Source organism: Ambystoma mexicanum, chromosome 1q, assembly GCF_040938575.1.
Source record: "Ambystoma mexicanum isolate Mex_15411 chromosome 1q, UKY_AmexF1_1, whole genome shotgun sequence".
In the NCBI taxonomy this organism is placed as follows: domain Eukaryota; kingdom Metazoa; phylum Chordata; class Amphibia; order Caudata; family Ambystomatidae; genus Ambystoma; species Ambystoma mexicanum.
Window position 1 is genome coordinate 131,651,076 of NC_090922.1, and position 26,056 is coordinate 131,677,131.

The 26,056-nt window shown below is 45.5% G+C and overlaps 1 protein-coding gene across 2 annotated transcripts in view; it reads left to right on the forward strand.

Moving 5' to 3' along the window:
* Positions 1 to 26,056, forward strand: part of FBXO31 (F-box protein 31) — a 521,890-nt gene that overhangs the window by 273,325 nt on the left and 222,509 nt on the right. For both annotated transcript variants that reach the window (XM_069636193.1, XM_069636194.1), the window contains 2 exons: positions 2,479 to 2,588; positions 10,838 to 10,991. In XM_069636193.1, the coding sequence (XP_069492294.1) occupies positions 2,479 to 2,588; positions 10,838 to 10,991 (264 nt within the window). The remainder of the gene's footprint in view (positions 1 to 2,478; positions 2,589 to 10,837; positions 10,992 to 26,056) is intronic.

Below are 26,056 nucleotides of genomic sequence, written 5' to 3' on the forward strand. Positions count from 1 at the left end.
GCCATCTGCTTTCCACTTGAATGAGGAAATAGTCCTTCCTATGTTCTTTGCCGACCCTAAATACGAAGCGCAGAGTGCTGCACTGCCTGGATGTCAGACATGCCCTGAAATTCTACTTGGACAGGATCAAGGGCTTTTGCAAATCTGACGCCCTGTTTGTCACTTTCGGAGGCGCAGACTATCCGGCCTCCAGGACCTCCATATCCCAATGGATGGTTTCGGCCATCAAGGAAGCGTACGAAGGCCAGCATGCACGCCCACGCAGTCGGGGCCATTCAACAGCCATCGCATTCCAGTGCCATGTCCCTTGGCAAGTCATAAGCAGAGGGGCCACTCCCTCAGCTTTCTGCAAGCATTACTGTTTGGATGCCGGCTCTAGGTCTGATGCGGCTTTCGGACAGGCAGTTCCCAGGAACCTATTTGCTTAAGGCGGCTCTCCTCTCCACCCTGGGGCTACATTCAGTTGTTATCGCCCATACAGTATGGAGGAAAGGCAACGGGACGTAAGAATAATTATAAGTTACTCACTGTAGTGACTAACATACTCTTAGTCCCCTTTCCTCCACACGTCCCACCATCCTCCCCCTAATAATACTGGCGTCATTAGGCAATGTTAAATCTCTTGTCGACGCGTCAATGGGGACTGAGGTGTGGCGCCCAGAGGGCGGAGTCAGGGCAGTGCATGCTCCCTGGGCCGCACCCCTGCGCCTCTAAATTTAAAGGGGAAGAAGGTTTTTTTCTGGTGAAAAAGGTTGTCTCGCGTCCCTTGGAAGGGACGCCCATGCAGTATGGAGGAAAGGGGACTGAGAGTACGTTAGTCACTACGGTGAGTAACTTATAATTACCACCACTCTTAGGAATTGACAAACCTAACTCATCTGCAATCTCCAGGACCACTTAACTTTCAGGGAATCCCTAAAAACCTCTGCTTTTTCTTCCCCAGCAAAATTAAAAGTATGTTTACACCCAGATTTTTTTTTTTTTTTAGCCATGAACCGCTGACTCCACTTACCAAAAACCAATTTCTATTTACCCATGAAATAACATTGCACTTAATGCTCTCATCACTACCATTGGATGACCCAGCTAAATATGCTCCTTATAAAAACGCACTTTCTACAATATCTGTAGACCCGACAATTTGAAGTATTCATGAACAGCTTATGCCTGCTCCTAAGTTAAAAAACCCGATTCTATCCATAAATCTCTTCGACTTAGCATTAGTGACTGGTAATGCACACCACAATGTGAGCAGCATAGCTGATCATCCTGCTAGGCTCGCAAAAGAAGTTAGTTTACCTTGGGCCTTGTACAAAGGTTTCTCTTTTGAAATCCACCCAGCTGGACTGATGCAGTGTCTTTCTGTTATGTGTTGAACGTCTTTGATGTCTGCATTAGTAGGCAATTATGTGATGTTATAGTATTAGGATTTATACTGTGCACCACTGCTGTTTGCGTGTTCTCAGTTGAGGCATTTCCACAATTGGAGCACTTTCTGTGGCCCTCGCACACAACCCCGAATATGATCCAGATAGAACACATTCAAACCATGCCACTCAGGGTATGGCCTACAACCTCTGATATCTCAACAGAACTGAGGCATTACAAGTGACGTGTGATAAAACTGGGAGCGGTTTGTGGAAGATCAGGTTTGCAAGCGTTAACACTGCTACCGTGTCACTTTTGGTCAATTTATGTTTTGTTGCTCTCATCAAATATTTTTATTTCGGCAAAGCCAGCCATAGAAAATTACAAACAGCAATAAGCACAATCATTCCATATACATCAGATAAAACCTTTTCCACTCAAACAATTTTAAAATCCATATAGGAAGTTATACAAAATACTAGCCGTCAGTTTTCCTGGTTATAGGTTTAGTACTAACAGATCTACATTTTGTGAAGTTTCACCTGATTGTACATAACCATTTTTAATTGATGCTTATTAGATTTGGTAGCAAAATTGGGGTAGTGGAGCCCAAAAATAACGCAGGTGCATTGAAGGATGCACTGCTTTACACCCGTTTTGTCAAGGGCAGTAGTTCACCTAATTTAATGACAGATGGAAACAAAAGTCAAAACACTCGTCTTCTTCCCTTTACATGGTAAGGCCACATCCGAGTAAGAAATATAATGCATGCAAAATCTTACTTTATGTATTAGAAAACAAGACCTATTTTAAGAGGTTTGGGGGTTAAGGAGTGCACCACTGTTATTCTTCATCTCACCATCCCTTCATCAATTTTGTTAGCGGGTCACACACTATATTTTGAATGCTAGACTAGTTTGCAAGCTATGCAAATATTGTTTTAGCAGAGTATTTCTTCTGAGTCACTTGGAGTGAATCCATTCATTTGATCTTAGGTTGATGATTGAAGCATTGTCTAGAAAAGCATATTACTGGCACACATTTTGTTCCTTTCAAGTGGATGTTGAAGCCACATTTTCGTTTTAGGAAAACTATTATTGGTTTTGACAGGAATTCCGTACATGGCTGAGAGAGGAGTGGGGTCGGACCCTTGAGGACATCTTTCATGAGCACATGCAGGAACTTATTCTGATGAAGTTTATTTACACCAGCCAATATGAGTAAGTCTTTATATATTTTTTAAGATATGTATGCCATTATTTGTAACATGGCTCTTAAACGTATTCTTCTGTGAAATGTCACTCAAACTCCTAGAGATGGTGCAAGCTTTTATTTTAATGGCTTCAGCAGGGTGCTAGGACAATCCCTTTGTCTCTCGTCTAGAGACGGTGTCTCCCCCCCGCCCATTTCCCCTAGCCCCAGTTTGTATATACAGATGATTGAGCTGCTACTGTCTACGTTCTGAGCCGTCTGACTGGGATAACCTAAAGGTGGTCACCTTATCCATCTAGACTACCTCTGGGATCTTCTAAGCTATCCCTACTCTACCGGTTTGTTAGTGGCTAATCTGGCATGTGTCTTCAGGCACTGTACACTTCCCAACTTAGTCTTTTCCTCTCACGTCCTGATGTTCCTCTCCCTGTCTCTCTATTCCTATCCTACTCACCCATTGCCTATAACACATTCTACTCAGTCCTTACTCCTCTCTCACTCCGATGTCTCTCACCTTCTTCACCCTTTGATGTTGCTAATCCTTCCTGCACTGTTTCCCCTCCTCCCCACTCTTGCTCCCTCCTCAGCGCCTCATCTTCTGCTACATTACTACTCCCCACCATCTCCCCAGTAAACCACCTTTCACTCTCTCCCTTCACATTCATGCCTCGTGCTTCCTCTAATATTCACACCCTATTCTTATATGCACACACTCAACACAGTACCACTTGCACTCACCATACCTCTCCTTTTCTATATTTCGCCTCTACGTTCTTGTCCGCTCTCCTTCCTCTCATGCTGGTCTCTTCGTCTGCCTCCTCTTCTGAACTCACCCAAACAACCTACATTTTCCTGTTAATGGGCATCTGTTATCCTTCTCACTATCCTCTCATTGGTTATTTGAGCCTGGCTAATCTTACCCAGTCAAACCCTCCCTCCCACCTGCCCCAACCCCCTGCGCTCACTGGGGCCGCTTTGATGTAGCAATGGCGACCTCATTTACACAATTTGCAAGTTCATTTGAGGGGGCTTTTGCGAGGCACCTGCAAGTTAAGTACAGTCTTAATGGGTGATTGAAGCTTTTGTTTCAGTTCCTGGTGGTGTAGGGTGTTTGCAGCGGTTTGGCTAACGTGCGCACCGGCAGTGGGGAGCAGGGTGCTGCTTGTCAGTCTGGCACGTATCCTCTGCTGCGTCTTCTGCTGTCTCTCTAGCTTTCGCGGTTTGTGATCTTTGGTGCTTCGGACCCCACGGCCTAGGACACTGGAGGGTGGCGCGCTCAGCTGGCTTTTCAATCCAGCTGCATCTTTCAACACTGGAGCTATACCGAAATGAGAAGATCTGGCGAGCATTTGTATCAAGAGGTATGTAGTGATGCAAATGGGTACTGCCCATATATAAACTGGCACTTGGGGATGTGAATTAGGGCCCTCTTAACTCTTAATTGCCACCATCCCCCCTCTGGGGGATAGGAGTGGTTCAGGCTCACACCCTGGTAGGTTTCCCAAACCAGGCTTTTACTCACTCTTGTGTTTTCTTTGGTTATGGAGTTTGCAACTCCATAGGCATCATCTTGTCAGATGTGTCACACAGCACCCTCTGTGCAGTGGCACAGGGATGCACTTTCAGGCTGTCCCCAGGTTTAAATATCTTCTGGGATAAACTACTGTTTCCCACAGTAAGTAAAGTGAAATTGACTTTACTAGTCTTTTAAAATTCCTAGACCCAGCACACCCTATCTTACTATAGAGTGCTGGAGGGGTTACCTAGTATCCCCTGTGTCTAGAAACTCATGTAGCAGTCAAATGCTACCCTTTCCTCTCGAAATGGCTGGTGGCAGTGGTTTTACAACAAACTACCGTGATTTTTTCTTAAACACTGATAGAGTTAAATCGCGGGAGCCGTGTTTTTCAAGATGGCGTCTGAGCCCCCTTGGTTTAAACAGGTCCTGGTCGTCTTTTTTTCGCCATTTCTTTTGGGAAAGATCCTTCTCGAGTTTGTCTGCGTGCCAAACCAGGTTTGGTCCCTTCGTTCCTTTGGCGGGCTTCAGGAGTGACGACCACCTCTGGCGCCTGAGTGTCTGGGGTGGGCAGGAAGTGAGGTAGGTGCCTGAAACTCCCTGTGATTAGTCTCCTAGGAGACCCAAATGCACGCTGTGGTGATTGTCTGGCTGACTGTCCTGCAAGGACAGCCACCCTGCTGGGTGAGTGACCGCTAGGCTGGAATTAATGGGAGAGAACTGAATAAAAGGCGAGTCTCTTGGCTTGGAAGGCAGAGTCGACAACTGGAACAAAAGAACCGAAGACGAGCTTGAAGAGGACGGCTGCTGCAACTCGTGGACCGTTGGTTTGCCGGTGAAGCCCTGCTGCAGGTCCGAATCACCAAGTTCACCTCGACAGAAAAGCCCCTTCAAGGACGACTTCTCCCTTTTGAGTTGGTGGGACCAATCAACTCAAAAGTAAGCCACCTGGATGCCAATCTCTGAGCTGGTTGCATTTTCCTCAGAGTGCTGCAGGAAACCGTATAACCAGGGAGAGGGACACCAGTTTGTGTGCTTTACTTGCAGCCACCGGAATTGAAGTTTGCCAGTTGCAAGGTTTTGACTGTTCAAGGGCAGTGCAGGAGTCCCCCCAACGCCCTCTTATCCCCACGACTGGGGGCCAGGAACAGCGAGATCTGCAGGAACAGAAGTCATCAGCTGCCTCTTTTTCTTCATTTGTAAGGTACTGTAAAATAAGACTGAGAGTACTTGCCTCTCGGAGTGAAAGTGCTTGAAACTTTTGCAACTCACAGGCCTACCTAATCAGCTTGTGACCCAACATGGGATTCTTCTTGCTACAAACTACTCCTAAGAACTTGTGCAGAGACTTTTCCGTCTACTTATCAGAACTACTTTGTCCTATCCAAGACTTTAGCCCATTCACTTTGCCCTAGCCTATTGAATTGAACTGACTCTTCTGGTGAACTCAAAATATCTACACTAAGAATAATTGTAACCTTTTTATGTTCTAATTACCTTAGCATTCAGATAACTTTTTCAAGAGAAGTAAAAGGTAAACAGTAAGCTATTCATGTCCCCAGCACCCTTGTTACTAAAGTGAACTGTGATTGATTGTAGGTTGTCTCTGTGGCCCATCCCCAAAGTGTCTTATCTGATTCAGAATTAGTGTCCAGTATTGAAGTATATATGTGTGATTATATGATTGCCTCTTTCTATTGAATGTTTTATAATTGAATGTAAACACCTGCGATTGTAGACCTCTGTAACATCATTACTGCTCACATTTCCCCTCTTGAGATAAGCCTGGCTGCTCAACATGCTACCAAAACTGTGTAGTACCGTCTTATACCAAAGGTTGGTTTGCTTACACCTGTAGTCATGGTTGCTTGCAGTGTTCCCAGAGGTGTACTGCATTCAAACTGTGCCTAACACGCCCTCTTTCCTCCTTTCAACTAATCCAGAATAGGACTGCAAGACTTATCCTTGGCCTCAAGCTCAACGGCCGCATAGCTCATCCCTAAAATCTCTCCACTGGCTCCCGGTGATCGCAAGGATCAAATTCAAGACCCTTTGCATCATCCACAAGTCTGTCTGGGACCTGGGACCTCTCTACATCCAGCTTTCCCTCCCTAAATAGCTCCCTGCCAGAGTCCTTCGGTCCTCTGGTTTCAAAGCTTTGCAGGTCAACGTTTTTCTAAGCAGAAAGTCTGAGGTAGATCCTTTTCCATGCTTCTCCCTCTGGAACACCCCCCCCCTCCCAGATTGGAGCTGGAACTTCTTAAATTCCAGAAACTTCTCAAGATTTTTCTTTTCTCCTCTTCCTTCAGTTTCCCCTCTCCCGTGCTAACTCTCCGTGCCACTGTGACTGGTGCCTGGTCCCTTGAGAGCCATATACAGGCCAGACCACCCCCTACCAATACCCCCAGAATCCTTTGCCAGCACTTGCCCTCGGCTCCCTTTCCCAGACTAGCCCAACTTGATCCTCCTTGTCCACTGCACTCATCCTCCTCCCCCACTCTTCCCCTGACGCTTGCTGCCTTGGCCCACCGGGCACCCCACTCCTGCACTTCTCTCTCTACCCCTCCCCCTTGCATTTACCAACTTATCTTGCACCTGCACAGTAGGATTATCATATGGCCAATATAATAGTTTTTGTTCTACTTTTGTGATTCCCATGTCCCCCACCGGCCCCCCATCTTGTCTTGTGGCACCTGGAAACACTTGTGTATAGGTGCCATACAAATGTCCAATAAATAAAATAAATCTGCGTTTGGTTTTACTACAGGAAACCTATTCTTTCACTTTGAACTGTATCACCTGTTAGGTGAGTTTTTCTAAAGTCTATCTGGCATCGTACTTCATAAGTCTTATCCCTTGATATTAGGGATCCAATTCTTAATATAGGCTTGCACTACACAAGTCGGTAGAGTGACTCAGCAGCCAAGCTTGTCTTGGGAGGGAGTTTTGTGAGCTGGGGGAGGGCGGGCTCACCACATGGTCTGCATGTCTTAGATATTTAATTCTTTGTATGCACTGAAGTGCAAAACCCTTGTGAGAAACTATGGCACCTGAGAGAGACTCGATATCATACATGCAGATGCTGTGACGCACTTACAGATCTAGGTAATGAGGAACCCCGAAGCGATGAGAGCAAGCAGGAGTCACAGCCCTCTCAATGCCTGGATGCAGACATCCTGCATGCCAGGCAGTCAAGTGCCAGTTCATTAGCAGTCTTCTCCGTGCTTTGTTACATGCACTGTCGGGATCCAAATGCCAGGCCCCATACTTATGACTTCACATGTAACACTGCCGCACGCATGAAAGATCTCTAGTTACCAGTGGCATCTGCCAATCTGACCAGACCCTACTGATTTTCATAGGTGAACCCATGCCTGCCAGAATTGGTACACTAATCTATTAGCCCAAGCTAGCTATAAAAGAATGTCCCACATTGTTTATTTGGAGAAGGGTGGATCATGGATTGCAGGAATGATGGATGGGGGCGAAGCGAGGAAGGTGTTTTCGGTGCACACTTACTAGTGGCACCGCCTTCACTTCCGCCGCTTGCAGCTCTATAGCACATTGTGCCAGGGGGTGCTTTCACCTGCAGGTTGGTGGGGCGTGTAGAGAGAATCCTGGAGTGTCGGTGCCAGTCTCTCCTGGGCGCCGCCATGCTACCGAGTGTGCTTGCACAGGGAACTAGCATCCTGGTTCCCCGCATGCGCAGTGGAGACTGCTGCTAACACACCATCCATTGTCCTGCCTTTTGTGATCAGACCAAGGAATCCGGAGTTTGGGTATAGAGTTGCCAAATCCCAGAGGAGCCAACACAAACACTTTCTTCAAACCAAAGGTACTGTGGGGAAAAAGGTATTGCTTACCTGATTCCAAGAAGTCGCTCCAGAGCATTGGAGTGCACGTAGAGGTGTCCAGGGCAACCCCCCGACCCACGCTGTTGCTTGTCTCCCCTTCTCGATTCCGTTTTTAAGTCTCTCGCTAGCTGCTAACTTGCTGCTTGAATAACTTTAAACACTGGAAAAAATCCACAGGAACTCTTTATTTGCAGTTTGTCAAGACTTCAAGCCCTCTCAGAACTGCCTTTAGCTAGGGTTGCGTTTTTGGACTTCAATGACTTGCCAGGTGAATAAACCGTCTCTAGAACCTTTAACTAAGCACATGTTGTACTAACCACTTATGTTCCTCCCTTTAAGCGACTTTCCTATGTGTTTGCAGAGTAAATGCATTACCTGTTGAAATCCGCATGAGTGTGCAATTACCGATAATACGATAACCTTGTCTTTTTACCCTTTCTAACGTTGCTACAAATGTAACCACGAACAAACACAAAAGTGAAAGTGCCCTTTGAAGTTTATCTAGTATTCCTAAGTGTTCTACCATAAACTTCTGAAGTATTTAGTGATTCTGGTGTAAATATAATGTATATATTGTATATAAATATGTGGAAGTGCTTCTTAGTTGTGCCTGTCTAGCTAAGATTCAGAGTGTACTTACCTACAGCTCTTATCTTCCTCTTAAGATGAGCCTGACTGCTCTTCCACACTGCCAAAGTCCTGAGCTAGTACAGACTGATACTAAGAGTTGGGGGGGGGGGAGATCTAGAAACCACTGGGATACCTTAATAAAGACTTACTTCCAGTAAGACTTGAAGAAAATTTCCCTAACAACTATTATTGCTGGCAATACAGAATACCAGCAGGAAGCTGGAACATCTTACGACGCCATGTCATTAAACATTTACATTATCCCCGATATTGAGGAAGGCCAAATCCCTTGCCATCTATCTCAATACCGAGATGAATGAGAGCTCAGGTCTCTGCCGCTGTTTGTTATGCTGTGTCAGCTAAAGCAATTTATATCTAACTCCAACGGTGCTGCTGTGGCTGCGGCCATCATTGGGAACTATAGCAATGTACTGCTTGTGGGGGCACCGGCTGGTGAGGTGGCGAGACTCCAGATAGTGCAGAATTCTGCTCCTTGGATTGTGGCTTATAATGCCAGAAGATCCCATATTACTCCCACTTTGAAAAACCTCGACTGGTTGCCAGTAGCACAGAGGATCAAGTTTAAAGCTTTGACCATCGCGCATAAATGTATATACTGTGAAGCTCCTGTGTACCTTAACACCTGATTGCGCCTGCATCAACCAGGGTCGGACTGGGCCATAAAATTGTCTTCGGGCACCAATGAAAAAGGGGCCCACTGTTGCAAATGAATATACATTCCTTTTGTGACAAAGTTTTAATATTAACCAATGGGGCATTTGTTGATAAAGTATGATGCAAATTGTGTATTTTAAAGAATATTTATTCTGCAACACTGGTCAAAACTACTAGCTGCAGAGTGAATCAACTCATCAAACGGGCCCAAATGGGCCAGAAAAGTGGCCCATTTTGACCAGAAAAACGGGTCCACGCCAGCATTTTGTGTTTTTGATTTGGCAATGAGCCTATCGCCCTATAAGCCATTCCGGGCCTGGCATCGACCATCGCACCCTCTCTGTTCCAGCTCGCAACCGTTTTTAGAAAATGGGTTAAGCGCAGTCGTGCTGGTGGAACATCTTTTGAGTCCTTTTCATCAACTTTATGGAATGCTTTTCAAAAAACTTTGCTGCATGACTCCTCGTGTCCTTCAGGAAACATTTGAAAACACAATTTTTTTTTTTTTTTAGAGAATCATTCACTTAGTTCTAATGCCCCTCAGTAAGCTTCCTTTGGCTCTAAATGCGTTCCCATGTTTTTGTGTTCTGTTATGATTGTCTTGTCGTATCACTTTGACGTCTTTGAGCTGAAGTGATCAGTAAATAATGAAACCATATAAAATAATCAAATGGGATGGGAATGTGTGATACTTGCAAAAGGCTTCTATTTAAAATGTTTGGAAACATATGCAGTTCTAATTGTCTCCTGATCCACATTTTAGCTCTGCAGTGTTTAGCACAAAAGGTGTTTACAGTTGATGCAGATAAAGCAAGTGTAAGGTTAATCTTTACAGGGTATGCAACTGACTGTATTTGGTGCAGCGACCCTTGGTCTGTTAGTTTTATTAGCTGAAATGGCATATTGTGTGCGTTTTGTTGTGCACTGTATATATGCTTACAGCCACTACAGAGTATTGGTCAACTAGTGCACCAATGTAGAGGTGGATGTTGAGTTGATTAGCCATTGTTATTGTCTGATCGCCCAATGTCCATGAATACAATCTGCACTTAATTCCGACTACCCCCCCCCCGCCCATCCCGCCCTCCCCTCCGCCCGCCCCCATGAAAAACTATGCTACTGTAACAGTTTGTGTTCTGAAGTAAGTGGGACATTAAAAGCATACAGAAGGTCCTGGTGAGGGGGTGGGGCCAGGTCGCTCCAGTTGGAGAAAGAATAAAAAAACAAATCTTTCAAACTTTTGAAATGTTTATATTCTAAAGTGTAACATATGTTCTTTATACCCAAAATATTTTTTAAGAGGAAAAAGTCACAAATGTATTTACACAGGTGATGCTAGCCTGCTGAGCTGAATAGGGTCTAATAATACACTTTGGTTAATGCATCGTTTTGCCCTCTGTGCTTTTAAATTTCAAGAGACCTATATGGTTAAGGCTCAGCCAAAGTGCTGGTGTTTGTTTATAATGTGAAGAGAAATTACATCTAAGAAATGAGTGAAAGTTTATTTGTGGCATCCTACGAGGATCTTGTGTTGAAGCAGCTCATCAGTGTAATCTCCAACATCCATCTTCCCTGTCTCCAGCAACTGTCTGACGTACCGTCGAATCTACTACCCACCAAGCAGCCCAGAGGATATCCTAAAGCCTGGTCTCTTTAAAGGGACATATGGAAGCCATGGTCTCGAGATTGTAATGCTAAGCGTTCATGGAACGAGTGCCAAAGGGACTAAGTTAACAGTAAGTGTGTCACTGCGTTGGTTTGCTACATTTGTTCCAGACAGCTATTGCTCTGAGCTGATTGGCATGTGTGAGGCGTCAATAAAATCAACAATTAGAATAACAGTACTTTCCAACTTCACATATCATTGATTGTTCAACTCCTTCAAATACTCGTTACTGCAGGATAGAGCAGTCAGTAATTTCTTATAGTATAGAATGTTTTTAGATGCATTGTCTGGGAAGTAGAAAATCCTGCGATGTTTCTGGTTTGAGTAGAACCATTTTAAAATGGGCAGGTAGGCAATGTTGGGAGAGTTGAATTGCTATGATGGCAAGCTGGTGAAATATACATTTTCAGAAGACTTGCAAAAGATTTGAAGGATGTGCTCGCCATGTTTGTTGCACATTGGCAAAGTGTTGTTGCATTTGGGTGCAGAGTAGGATATATGAAGTATGCAATGCCCATGTGTGTTATTGGGCTATTGCAAGTGATGGAGAAGTTCCATGGTGGCTACAGGCACACGATCACCAAACTGGGAGTCTAGTGCAATATGATATGATAGGTTATTTATAACGCGCTTAATACCCAGAGGTTTCTAAGCGCAGACCCGGGGATCGAACCTGTGGCGCGCTTTGTTGTCTTGCTTCCAAGGTGTGCACGTATCCCCTGAGCAATCCTCCCGCCCTTTTCTAATACATTTTAAGGTTTCTTAAGCAATAGCTTTTTCTGTCGCCCCCTTCCTTCTTCCAAACGAGTTGGGATAGCCAGCATCTGCAAATGAGAGCAGGAAAAGCTGACTAAGAGGATGCTGCTAATTATATATATATATATATATATATATATCTGATTTAGAAAATTAAAATGAAGGTTTTTTTTTTTTACAAAGTAACTCGTCAACACAGAGAACAAATGCAAAAACAATTATCAGAATACCAATAAAATATTACAACGATAAATAAATTGGCACAAGTAAAAGAGAAACAATTTGAAGAATACCAATATGAAACTAATAATAATCGGACCATTTTACTGTGAAATGACAATCAAAATAAGCAAATATATTCTATACAAATGCACAAAACAAGACAAACAATTAACCGCCCCTCACAAAATTATCCACTCCAAAATAGATTTAAATCAAAATAAAACCAGTTTCGAAAAAATTCACGCATAACTCATTAAATACACCCGATTGCTCTTTATAAAGTTATTTTCTATTTAATACAAATTTGATATTTTCAAAACGTGAAAGCAGCTGCACCTGTACTATCCATTCCTCAACACATGGTTTTTTCCCCGATTTCCAAAGGTGCAGAATTTGCAGTGTCGCCACCAAAAGGACCTTATTAACCCAACAGTGTCACATAACTCAGATGGCGTGTGTCAATTGGAGATTTCAAAAGTACAGCTAATGGTGTTCTTGGGAAAGTAATTTTCCAAACTTAGTCAACCCTATCCAAAATATCACTCCAAAAACCTTTAACCCTTGTACAATCCCACACCATATGAAGTTTAGTTCCATTTCCTTAGAGCAACTCCAGCATACATTATCAACTCTTAATCCCAATTTGTACATCATATCTGGGGTCCAAAAAAGACGCCCCAAGATCCTTTGTTGAATATAATGCATATTCAAATCAATTTTCATTCTAACTGAGACCTTCCATAAACTTTCCCACTCTTTCATCATAATTTCCACACCTATTTCTTCAGGCTATGCAGTCTGAAAACTATCCCATGAAAATGTAACATTCTCTTCTATCGAGAAGAGTTTTAAATAACTTGACACCACCCGAGGAGCACCAGAAAGGAAACTACACCATTCCGGTCTTTCTAACAAAGGTTTATCGAACATAATCTCTCTTATCAAATTTTTTAACAAATTATATCTCCTTAGCTCACGGTTATTCAGTTCATACTTACTTTTTAAAAACTCGAAAGATAGCATTCCCTCCTCACACCAGACATCTCTCATTAGCAATATACCTTCATTTATCCAACTTCTCCAACATAACATTTTATTATCAATTTGTAGTCCTGGATTCTGCCAGATGGAGGCCTCTTCATATATGTAAAGTCCCTTTTCACACCTCACAATTAGTGAAGTGACTGCTTTTTAAAGAAGGGTTTAATTGCCAGAGCTCCTGTGAGCGTGCTAATCCAACCCACTCTACCAATGTTGCCAATCACCACACACAGTTGCTGTTTTTTCCCAGCAAGGAGGTAGCGGGGTGAGATCAGGTTGAGCTGATAAAACATGGTTTCTGCCTTTTATGAGGCGTCTGTATTGGCACTCCTTTTATGGGGCAGTATGGTCATCCTTTTCTACTACATTTTTTTTTTCTTCATAGCATTTGTCTCCCCTCTGCCTTTTGTCATACTACCAGCATTAAGTATTGTGTCCTGTTTTGGAAGCAATGCCAGCGTCAGACTGTTATCGCACCTGTTGGGTGCCTGGGTAACAGTCATCCGGTGAGTTCTAGTGCCCTGTGCAAGAAGATTCAATCAAGGTCCTTAAGAAGCAGTCATCTTTACATCTCAAAGGTGTGATCTATGTTGAAAGCGGTGGATGACTTTGTCAAGCACAGATAGACTGCCAACATCGGCAAGAGGATGAGCATTTTCTCACAATGTACATTTTCTGGTATTGCCTTTCAGCGCGACCACACCCCCAGTCCCAAGGACTTCACGTGTTCATTGACGATGGGCTTCATCTGGTGACTTTACTTGTAAGCTGCTCCTTTGTGGAGAAGCGTCACTACGTTGGGGTAGGAAAACCAAAGTTACACCTTTGTGGGAATGAGACTGGCAGCACCTGTACCTTGGTGTTGGACGGCATTTTCCTGCCTGACAAGGTCAGAAGAAGCACTTTCACCAAAAGTCTTAGCACCAAACAGGCTTGCCTTTGGCTCTTGTAAATCAAGCTTGTCTCAAACGCCCCTTGCGGATGATTAACTTGTAAACGAATATATCCTCTACGAATTAGCTTCACTCCCTCCAGGATCCCAATACATTGGCTTCCATATCGGTTCTTCCAGAGATAGTACCGGCTCACCCCTAAATCTTTTCAAAGAGAAGAAAAATCAAACCAATATCCTTCTGCGCCAAAGTTACTAAACTTAGACGAGAATGCATGCTGACAAAGTTTCTTAAAATAAAAAAAACGTATAAGCCGAACACCATCTGATTTCTATTTATGGACTCAAAACCAGATTTTTTTTTTCACAGGACTGCTGTAAGAGCTGTTAATACCCGTATCCGGGATACTACTCCCTTTTCTCTGTTCCCACCATCGGACCCATATTTCTTGTTTTCAACAGATCTGCAAGCGCCTCAAACATTTACCAGTGCTTAGGTCTCTATAGCCCTTCTCACTGTTAATATTAATACTCATCTTGTAGAGATCTAATTGAGGACAGATTGTTGTACTTGACCTGTGGGGTCAAAAGAAGATCCAACTCTCTGAACCCACCAGATGGAGCTTAAAGTGTCAGATACAGTCCTGAGCACAATATTATGAGCACAATATTATTGAAGCCATACATGTACATTCTGGTTCACCTTCTTAAAAACCAAATGAACTCTCTGGCTAAGCAACAACCACTAAGGACCCCAGTGAGATCTACCACTTAAGAGCTCCTTCTTTGGACCCGCTCCCAAAAAGCCAAGCCTCTGCCAACATGAACACTGACACGGATGATGAGATGAAAGTGCCTCCTGCTACATTTTTCAATTAAACGATCTCGAAGCAATGCAAGCTTTGATGCAGGGGTGCCTTGCTCGATCAGAATGGGTCTGGTTTGGATTGAAATGCACCTCCTGTCGGACCTGAGAAAATGAAAAGTACAGTGCACTGTGGTGGATAGTGAATTTATGAAGTAGTGAGGTGGACATTTCCCAAATTAGTGGAAGAGTGCTGGCACATTACTGTGTGAACATTTCAGGAGCCATTGGCTTTAAAACCTTTCTTATATACAAAGTCACTATATATATCTATATCTATATATATATATATATATATATATATATATATATATATATGCTTGTGGAATCTGCTTAGATCACATGCTGTGCATAGGCCGACATCTAGTGGAAGCTGCAGAGTATTAGTTTGTTTTTCGAAACTCAAATGGGCATCGACACAGGGCGTGCCAGTAATATGATCCCTAGTGTGATGTCCACTGGACCCATGATCCCTCACGCGTCTAGGACTGTTTTTTTCCGCCATGCTGGTCGGAAGCACTGAGCGGAGTTCCCTGACTTAGTCAGATTTTGCAAATATTGTTATATATTTCCCCGTTTATTCCACCTATACGTCGAGTCTCCGAACATCGCCACTCGATGCCGGATCGGAGAAAATTCAACCGTCGGACTACAGTGACGGATTTGGGCCTCGGAAGGCCTCTGTCCTCGGCCCGGGCCTCGGAAGTCCTCTGGACTCAGCCCTGCAAGTAGGGAGAGTGGGGGGTGGCACATATCCTACACTCTGATTAATATCGGTACATTACTTATATTCCTACACTCCCAGCCCGCTGCCACAGGGTGCGTATGGAGGGTATGGAGGGTACCCCTTTTCAATTTTGCCCCAAGTGCAACCGCAAGTATCCTTGGGTTGGCAGACACGCCACGTGTAACCTCTGCTTGCCGAGGGACCACCCCGAGGCGAATTGCAGAGCATGCAGTCGGTTTAAACCGAAGACCCTTAAGGACCATTCGACAAAGCGTTGGGCCCACCACGCCAGGCGACAAGAGGCCATGGCCGCGGAGCTTGCCTTCAGCGATGGCAGCGACGCCGTACTTTCGGACGGCGAGTGCAATGTGGCGTCGATGGACAGCCAAGCGCACGTCCCCGACCTCGGAAGGTTGTCCAGCAGGGCAGCTATGGGGAAGACCCCCGGCGACACGAGCGCTACCCACACCACTTCCAGCAAACAAAGGTCCAACCGAGACTCGACGCGCACGTCGAGTTCTCGGAAAGAGGCACGAAGAGAATGGTCCACCGAGTCAGTGTCCTCTGAGCGTTCGCGTTCGAGATCGCAGCATGACACTAGGCAACCCTTCACTGTTGCTAAGAGTGCCTCGCTCCCCTTAGTGACTGAGGTTTGGTTGTCGGAGGACGACGCCGACCTCTACCCCCAGGCCGCACTCAAGGAGTCGGCGTCTGCAGGCAGCGCGAAGGCTGCTACCGAATCCCTTACACTCTCTAGAGACAGGGACTCTACCCCCGAATTTCGGCCCCAGGCATCGAAAAGTTCTGATAGGGCCCAAAAATTGGGGAAACACTCTTCCACCTGCGGGGAGGGGGGAAAACGGCGAAGTAAGCAGTCCCAGCCTACTTCCACTCCTAAACTACATTCTTCTCCACCTAAACAGATGGACAAGTCTTAGTCTCTTGTCCCTAATGCCCCTGTTCAGGCCAGAAGGTCTAGTCAGGACAAATCTCAGTCTGTTGTCCCTAAACCCCTGTTCAAACCAGTAGGTCTAGTCAGGATAAAACGGGGAAAGCACTCCAGGAAAGAGTTATTCCCAGTTCAAGGGAATGGTCCAGTGATGACATAGACAGAGTAATGTCAAGGATGTCGTCATTGGCAGATTTCTACGCCAAAAACCCGGAACACTTTCTCTCTTATACCCCAGAAGGGTCAACTCCCTCAGGCTCTAAGGATCCAATACCCCCAAGTAAGAAGTCCCGGGGTGAAGCACCAACTCGGTCTTCAGACCCCTTCTATATACAGCCCTATTCTCAATATCAGGAAGATCCATCATTTGGTGAGGATCCAGACGTGGGCATGTTCGAAGAACAAACGGACAGGCTATTATGAGGAGGAGGAGAAGGGGGAGGAGGAGGAGGAGGAGGACCCGGATACATACAGGGGAGATTCCCCGGTAGAGAAAGAGCCCGCGGTTACCGACTCCCCTGTCGACAACCAGCCTCTCCTGAATGAGGTCCTGTCCAGAGCGGCACAGCACTTCCACATTGACACCCAAGGTGCTCAGGAAGAGAGGGATTTTGCAGAGGAATTGGTGGGAGAAAAGAGACCTGTTGCTCAGGCCATCCCTATCCTTAAGTCAATACAAAGGAGGATAGCCCCTTCCCTTGTTAACCCCAATCTCACTAGGGCAGTAAACCCCAGAATTGAAAAGCTTTTCAGGGCAGCCCGTTCTGACCCACTGTACATAAGGGAACATCTCAAACCGGACTTTCTGGTTGTTACAAACACCCGTAAGAGGGCGGGAACACCCTGGTCATCGTCCGAAGCTCCCCCCGACAAGGAGAGCAAGAAGATTTATGGCTTGGGCAGGAAAGTAGCCTCCACTTCCGCCTACCAGGCAAGGATTGCCAACTCCACCATCCTGCTGGCTAGTTACAACTGCCACCAGTGGGAAGAAGTCGCGGCTCTCATAGACTCTGCCCCAGAACCCTTAAAGAGCCAATTGGCATGAGTTTTGGCAGAGGGGAGAGCCGTGTCAGATTGCTTTTTAAAATCGACCTTTGATGCCGCGGATAACGCCGGCAGATTAATTGCTGAAAGCACGGTCATCAAGAGGCATGCTTGGCTAAGGCAGTCTGGTTTCAAGGCCGAGACCCAAGCATCATTGATGGATAAGCCGGTGGAGCCAGATGTATTGTTTGGAAAGGCGGTCGAGGACGCACTGAAGAATGCCAAGGACGAGTACGACTAGGGCAACTAACCAACAAACCCCCTAACCAGAGAGGGAATGGCAATTTTCGTCGGCCTCGCGGACAAAACTCCCAAAGAGGCTCAAACTATTCCCAAGGCCAGGGTACTACATGGAACACTAACCAGCAGTCTACCCAGAGTTATGGCAGGGGTAACAAAAGAGGTTGTGGTAGGGGTAGAGGCAGTCCCAATAAAGGAGGGGGCACGCCTCTACCAAAACAGTGACGTTCAGGGTCCCTTCTCACGCATCCCCAGTAGGGGGACGCATTTCCATCTTCACCCAAGCTTGGGAAGGGATCACATCAGACAGATGGGTGCTGTCCACAGTGTCCGCAGGATACTGCATAGAACTCCTAGAGCATCCCCGAAATCGCCCTCCACGACAAAGAATACACTCCTTAGACCACCAGAAGACCCTACTCGAAGAGATCAAAAATCTCGTCCCGGGACACCAGGTAAACAAGGGTATTTATTCAACTTACTTCCTTGTGCCAAAAAAAGATTTGACAATGCGCCCAGTATTGGACTTACGGCCTGCAAACAACTGTCAAGCCCCAAAAAATTTCGCATGACTACTCTCAAAGAGGTAATTCCCCTCCTAAAAAAGGGGATTACATGGCAACATTGGATATGAAAGATGCCTATTTTCATATTTCCATGTTCCCAGCGCACAGAAAATATATGCGCTTCAAGGTGGACAGTCAGCACTACCAGTTCAAGGTACTGCCCATTCGTCATAGCCTCGGCTCCAAGGGTATTCACCAAGGTACTGGCGGGGGCGGCGGCACACCTACGCAGGGAGGCAATCCCAGTGTACCCTTATCTGGACGACTGGCTCATCACTGGGGAGACCCCAGTAATTTGCATAACAAACATTCAAAAAACTATCGACCTCCTCTTCGAATTGGGCTTCTCCATAAACGAGAAAAAATCAAGTCTGGTGCCCAGCACCTCCAAGCAGTTCCTAGGAGCTGTTCTAAATACTCAAGAGGGGTTGGCTTTTCCCAAGAGGAAAGAATTTGGAATATACTACTGCAAATTCCGCAATATCAAACCGGTCGCCAGATAACAGTACGCAAAGCAATGTGTTTGCTGGGCATGATGGCGTCATGTATTTACCTGGTCCCCCACGCGCGCCTGCGCATGCGTCCCATGCAAGAATGGTTGGCGAAACTGTGGTCTCAGGCAAGTGGTCAGTGGGACGATCTAGTGGTCGTTTCGCCAACACTTGTACAAAGCCTCAACTGGTGGACAAGAGACAATCTATCCAAGGGTAAACCCTTTTACGATCCCGAGATACAGGCGGTAGTCACGACGGACGCATGCCTGACAGGATGGGGAGCTCACCATCTCCACCACACAGCTCAGGGTCTCTGGGCTCACACAGTGGCCAAGAATCACATCAACCTGCTAGAGCTTCTGGCAGTTTTCAGAGCACTTCAAGCGTTTGAGCCCCACCTACTGAACCTGTCGCTGCAGATCCGGACAGACAGCACGACAGCCATGTTCTACCTGAACAAGCAAGGAGGGAATTGTTCGCCAAATCTGTCCAGACTTGCCCAGAAAATTTGGATATGGGCACTCAGACGGAACATCTTTCTGTCATCTCAACATGTTTCAGGGGATCTCAATTCTCTAGCGGACGCTTTGAGCAGAGATCACCTTCCGGAGGAACACGAATGTTGTCTACACAGAGAAATTGTAGAAGATCTCTTCTCTCAGTGGGGTTTCCCCACTAGAGACCTATTCGCCACAAGCGAAAACAGACAGTGCCCAGGATTCGCATCCAGGTTTCCCCAACCAGACTCCCTGGGGAACGCCCTGTGGATGAACTGGTCAGGGATGTTTGCGTACGCTTTTTTTTTTGCAACTCTGGTTTCCATACCTACGCAGACTTTCGGTGTGCGATCCCATCAAACTCCCGGGCTGGTACAATCTTTTGTCCCAGCACCAAGGTCAGAAGGTGCATCCTCTACCCAACTCCATGAACCTAGCAGCATGGCTCCTGAGGTCATAGAGTTTGGACATCTCAATTTACCACAGAGATGTATGGACATCCTGAAAGAGGCTAGGAAACCGAACACGAGGCATTGCTACTTCGACAAATGGAAGAGATTCGTTATCTGGTGCCAGAATAAATAAATCAACCCAGTTGATTGCACTCCTTCCACAATCATGACATACATGCTCCACCTGCTGGACGCAGGTTTGGTTTGAACTCACTAATGGTACACCTGGCAGCACTGTCAGCGTACACCTCACATAGCAAGGTGTCGTGGTGGAAGGTACCCGTGGTTAAAGCCTTCATGGAGGTAGTAAAGAGACTTCATCCCCCTATATCTAACCCACCACCAGGATGGGACCTGAACGTGGTGCTATCTAAACTCATGGGCCCCCCATTCGAGCCCATGCATAAGACAAGTCTCAAACACCTGACCTATAAGACTGCCTTCTTAGTAGCCATTACATCCATAAGAAGGGTCAGTGAAATTCAGGCTCTGTCAGTGCAGGATCCTTTCTTTACTATTCATAAGAATAAGCTGGTTTTACGGACACACCCTAGGTTCTCACCTAAGTTTATTTCTAAATTCCAGGTAAACCAGTCCATCGAGCTTCCGGCTTTCTTCCAAAACCCACAAAGCTCGGCTGAGGTTAAACTACACACCCTAGATGTGCGTAGGGCGGTCCTTTACTACATAAACAAGACCAGACCGCTTAGGAAAACAGATCAACTGTTTGTCTCCATAGCCAGAGGCAAAGAGGGCGATTGCGTCTCTAAGGGTGCCATCTCCAAGTGGATTGTCAACTGTATCTAGTTGTGTTACTCTTTCTGACAAAGCTTTGCCTTTTACGCCCAGAGCCCACTCGACAAGAGGCATTGGGGCCACTCTGGCTTTCATTGCAAATGTTCCCCTTGACACCATTTGCAAAAGCAGCTACTTGGAGCTCTATTCACACTTTTACTCAGCACTACTGCATTGACACCCATTCCAAGACAGATACTCAAGTGGTACAAGCGGTTCTAAGACCTTTATTTGCTCATGACCCTTCTCAAATCCCACCTCCTTCTAACACTGCTCGCTAATCTATGCACAGCATGTGATCTAAGCAGATTCACAAGCCTCAGAAGGGATACATTACTCACCGTAATCGTATTTCTAATGCTTGTATCTGCTTGGATTCACATCCACCCTTCCTCCCCTCTGAGAGAAGGCGCATGGATGCTTGTAGTCTTATCTTATCTATCTTCTATCTGCTTGCATCATCTTTACTCGCGCTACTCCTCATGCTACCTCATGTCAGGAAAAATACAATCTGAGGGTCCTAGATGCTTGAGGGATCATGGGTACAGTGGACGTCACACTAGGGATAGTATTACTGGCACGCCCTGTGTCGACGCCCATTTTCGAGTTTCGAAAAACAAACTAATACTCCGCAGCTTCCACTAGATGTCGGCCTATGCACAGCATGTGAATCTAAGCAGATACAAGCATCAGAAATACGATTACGGTGAGTAATGTATTTTATATATATATATATATCTCCATTATAAATCTTTCAACCCATTCCCTCACCTCTGATGAATTACAAGTACTCAAACTGGGCCTTAACTTTTGCCCCATGTCTTTCTACAATTATGCCAAAATCCACATTGACTTTGACAAATATATGCAAAAAGTAAGACTTAACTTTTTTTCGCAATCAACCCTCCCAAACCCCAAGACTTGCATGCAAGGATCTACGAATGATTCTATTCAGGATATGCTAACATTAGGTAACCTTGAGCACTTGGAATTTGAAAATGAAGAAAGTGCAGATATTTTGGACCAAGAATGGCACTCGATGAACATTGACACTAATTAGCCGGGAAAGACTGAAATTAAAGTGAAATCTAGATTTAACCCAATGTTCAACCCGGGCGGACATGTTGAAGCTTTTCAAGATGTGGTTTTATAATGATCTGAAAAAAATCAGGAAGAAGCAGCCTCCTATTCAGAACAATTTGGCTCCTTTACAGCAACGCACGGTTACACAACTAGGTGCTCTGGCTGATTGTATTATAAAACCTTCGGATAAAGGGACTAATATAGTCTTAATGAATTGTCATCACTATATCAAAGTGGTCCAAAGACGGCTAACTGATAAAGATTGCTATGCTAAACTAAGATGATCCCGCAGAGGCTATGAGCGATACATTGTGAACTTCCGCTGACATGGAAAGAGAGAGACTTGTTAGATGACATGTACACATTTCTACATCCTAAATTTCCAGTTATGTCAACGATTTATTTTTTGCCTAAAGTGCATAAGAGTCTGACAAGGCCCCCAGGTAGACCAATTGCAACACTGTGGGGCCTTGCCGGAAAATGCCTCAAGATTTGTGGATGAAAAATTGGTGTCTTTTGTTACTACACTACCTTCATATTTAAGACACCAAAGATTTCTTGAGTCGAATCGAAGGCATACCATGGGAATCTATGTATCTGCTAACTACATTGGATGTAGTGTCCCTCTACACGTCAAACAAACACTCTGATGGCCTCAAAGCATGCGAATAATTTCTGTACCCCAGATCGATGAATTATCTACAACATGGACGGATGATACTGGAGATGATCAACCTTTGTTTAACCAATAGCTGGTTTTTGTTTAACAAATAGTTTTTTTATTCAACTCCAGGGCACTGCCATGGGCACCACCTTCACCCCTATGTATGCACATTTAACAATGGGTTAGTGGGAGAAGTTTGTGGTATGGCATCCCAGTACTAGTCAATATACAGCCAAAATTGCCTTTTGGCTATGTTATATTGATTTATTCATCTGGGATGGGACCAGTTCAGAGTGGTTGCACTTTGTTAGGGTACTAAATGTTAACCAGCTTAACTTGAAGTTCAATGAGAGCCAGCAAGACTGCTATCATATTCTTGGATATTCTTGTTACTATGGCTCAAGATAAACTGGTAACTAACCTATATAGAAAACCCACCAGCTCTAACATACCACTTCATGCAAAGAGTAATCACCCCACAGCCCTCTTGACAGTGAATGTGCCCAAATGGGTCAAAGGTCTAAACATCGTGGCTAGCCTAAAACGTACTTCAGAGCCTTTTTGAAAGTTAGAGATATTGTCCGCACTTCACTTCTAGTATCCAACATTGTTTCAGAGGACACCAGACATGAGTGACACAAGTCTTATTTTGAATTATGGAAATGGGGCACAGAACATTCGCCAGGTCATGCAGAGACACTGGCATGTTTTAAAACTAGACTAACATCTGAACAAAATATTGGGCGAAAAAATGAATATAACATTTCACAGATCTAACTTCGCTCAAAGATTTTTTGGTAGCTAGTTTCATGAGTCCGTTAACCAATTAATTGGGTAGCTGTTGGCTTAATACTAAAGTGTGAGGCTTTGAAAAATGCTCAAAATGTATAGCCTGCCGGTATGCAGTAAATATCAACACCTAATTTTGGGGAAGGATATCAAAATAAGGTCAAGGATAACGTGTGAAACATGTACACCACAAACTCAGTTAAGTTCCCCTTGTGATAAATGGTATGTGGGAGCACAATAGGAAAACTGAAATTGAGTGCTCCAACACACACAGGGGTAATAAAAAATGTTGACTGTACATACCCGATGACACTTCATTTTAGAACTGAACATGGAGGAAAATTGGAGGGGTTTTTCTTACTTTGACATCCATACAGTGTTGAAATCACCTAGAGGTAATCGTGAGCTCCTGTTAAGACCATTGGTAACTAAGTGCATTATAGATCTCGAAACCAAAAACCTAAATGTCATAACCTCGATGACTAACTTTATACCTTTATGGGTGCGTCAGTGCACTAGTTTACCCTTTTCCTTGGTCCGTGTACCAAACCGTTATCTGTACTCCACCAAGTAGGGTCAATGACTAAATTACCCTGGGAGTTCACTTGTAACCTAGATACTCCTACGTCCCATCCCCTTTCCTCCATACTTATAGGACATTCCTCAGTCCTGTGGGACAGGACCGGAGCACTTTGTAAAAAGCATCACATTTTTCAAAATGTGCCCTTCTTTTTACAGGGGGTACCACATGCGGCTGTAACCCCGCCCTCCTTAGCTACGCCCAGCACATCGCCCATCAGTCCTTTTCTCTGCACGTTCGGGACTGGACGCACTTGCATCTTAAGATTTTTTTCCTTCCAGTGTCGTCCTCTCCTGCTCTGGTTTAGCGGTCACGTAGTAGTCAGTCTATGCCGTTTCAGTTAGATTTTCCTAACTGTTCTTCCTGCGAACAACGTTTCGCTAGGGCAGATCCCCATCCTCTTTGTTTAGAGTGTTTGGGTCTGGATCACCAGTGGGACTTGTGGTTATACTGCGATTCCCTTTCAGTCTGGGCTCTTCAACGTTGTCTGGAACGGTGGGAGGAGGTGTTCCAGCGTTTTCCTCCTCCGCATTTTCAGAGTTTCATTAACGTAAAGAAGAGATGCCCGGTAAATTCTACGTTTTTAGGGCACCCCGACCGGGGGACTCCTTCCCGGGGTCTTCCCAGTCAGGGAGGGGCTTTGAAAGCTCTGTCACTGGGGGTCTCCCTGAGGTGCCTTCTAGGCTTAAGAAAAGTACCAGGGTTTTCTCCGACGGACTCGTAAGGGGCCTACTCACACCAGATTGCAAGCTGAGGCCCCTCCTGTGGGGGCTATTCAACGGACAAGTTCTACTGAGGCAGTGGGTACCGGAGCTTGCTTCGAGGTCTCCTTGTCTGGAGCTTCCCATACAGACACCAGGGTGCGCCCCGAGGACTCTAATTGAGGTTTTTTGTACTGAACCAAGGTTTGAGGCCCCTCGTGAGGGAGCCGTTACCAGACTCTGGTCTGAGGTTCCTCTATCGGAGGCTAGGGTAACTGACAGAACTGAGAGGCTTTTTAAGGTCTTGTCGGTGAGGTGGGTTACTAGTCGGTCCCGCTCTAGTGGGCATACTGGTTCTGTTGAGGGAGCACAGTGAGGTCACTGACCGTAATTCCTCTTTTACCGGCGTTGCCGAGGTTCCTCTTTCAGAAGCTAATTTGGCTATTAGTATGTCTCAAACATCCTAGGCCACACAGTACCGACTCTGCCAAGGTTCCTAGTGTCAAGGCTAAAGTCAAGACCCCTGACCTGTCTGTGGAGACCCCTGCCTCATTCACACATGTGGCGCAGGTCTCTTCAGGTGTTGATAAAATGGTGCCCTTTCCCGCGCGAACTGCGAAGCCATTTTGGACTCTTCCCTTACACCTAAGCCATCAGCATTGGTTGCTGGGAGCATCTTTTCGGGTGAACCGCGTTTTCATGGTGCACCGTTTCGTCCAGTTTGACTGAACGCTCGGATGCCCTTACAGCACGCAGTCTCGCTCCCTGCGGCGTCTGTGCCATTGATCTACATCAACCCGGCTGGTGAGGGCCCCTCTTGGCAACCCTCTCCTTTGTGGAACTGGAGCTATTCTGCTCATGAGAGGCTTCCTCCTGCCACAGTGTCTAAGCCTTCCGAGGAGGATGCCTTCTTAGGAACATTTCAGAAGCTAATGCCTTCCGACCCCATGAAGGAATATTTCAGAGGTCTTTTTAAGGAAATATGCCCTCCAGGGCCCGGTTCCGTTCCGACGGTTCCCGTCATAGCACTGGTTGTTCTGGCAGCTGTCCCACCTCTACCAGTTTGCCCATCTCCAGCCTTTCCGCACCCACCGCCCTTGTCTCCAATTGACAAGTCTTCGGCAGAGCCAAACGTGATGCAGGTCGATCCGGACGTGTTGGATGACACGCAATGGGATCAGGATGGTGATGACCAGCCCCGCTCTGTTAGGGCTTTCCATGACCGGGTACTGGACATGACTCTTCTGGATGTTCCAGTACCTGAGGCACCCCCTTCGCAGGAAGAGGTGCTTTCGGGGACGTTCACCTTGCCTCCTCAGGAGTGCAGCGGCTTGTTCTTTCAGAAGGTCGTTTTGGCCGAGGTCCGCAAAGTCTGGGATAAGCCACACGCTGGACTGCATGTTAACAAAAAGATTGATGCTCGTTATAGGCTTCATACTTCGGAGGAGGTTGCCTTACCGGTTTGCCTGCTTCCTTTTTTTAAAAATATATTACGGTTAGGAAACAGATATTTTATCTGAATTCTAGTATATAGATTGTAATTGTTACCGTTATTACAGACATGAGATGTATATTTTTTTATCTCATGGAGATGCATGCATGGACGGAGAGCACTATGCACTTTGATTGCTGCTTGAACAAAACTTTGCACATTCTTTATATTGCTGCTTTGTGAATTTGCACATTTTTCAACCGTTCCGTTTCAGCTGTTATTGCTGAGTAATTTGGGTGTTTGACTTCACGAATAACAAGTCGTGAATTGATTCTGCATTAGTGGG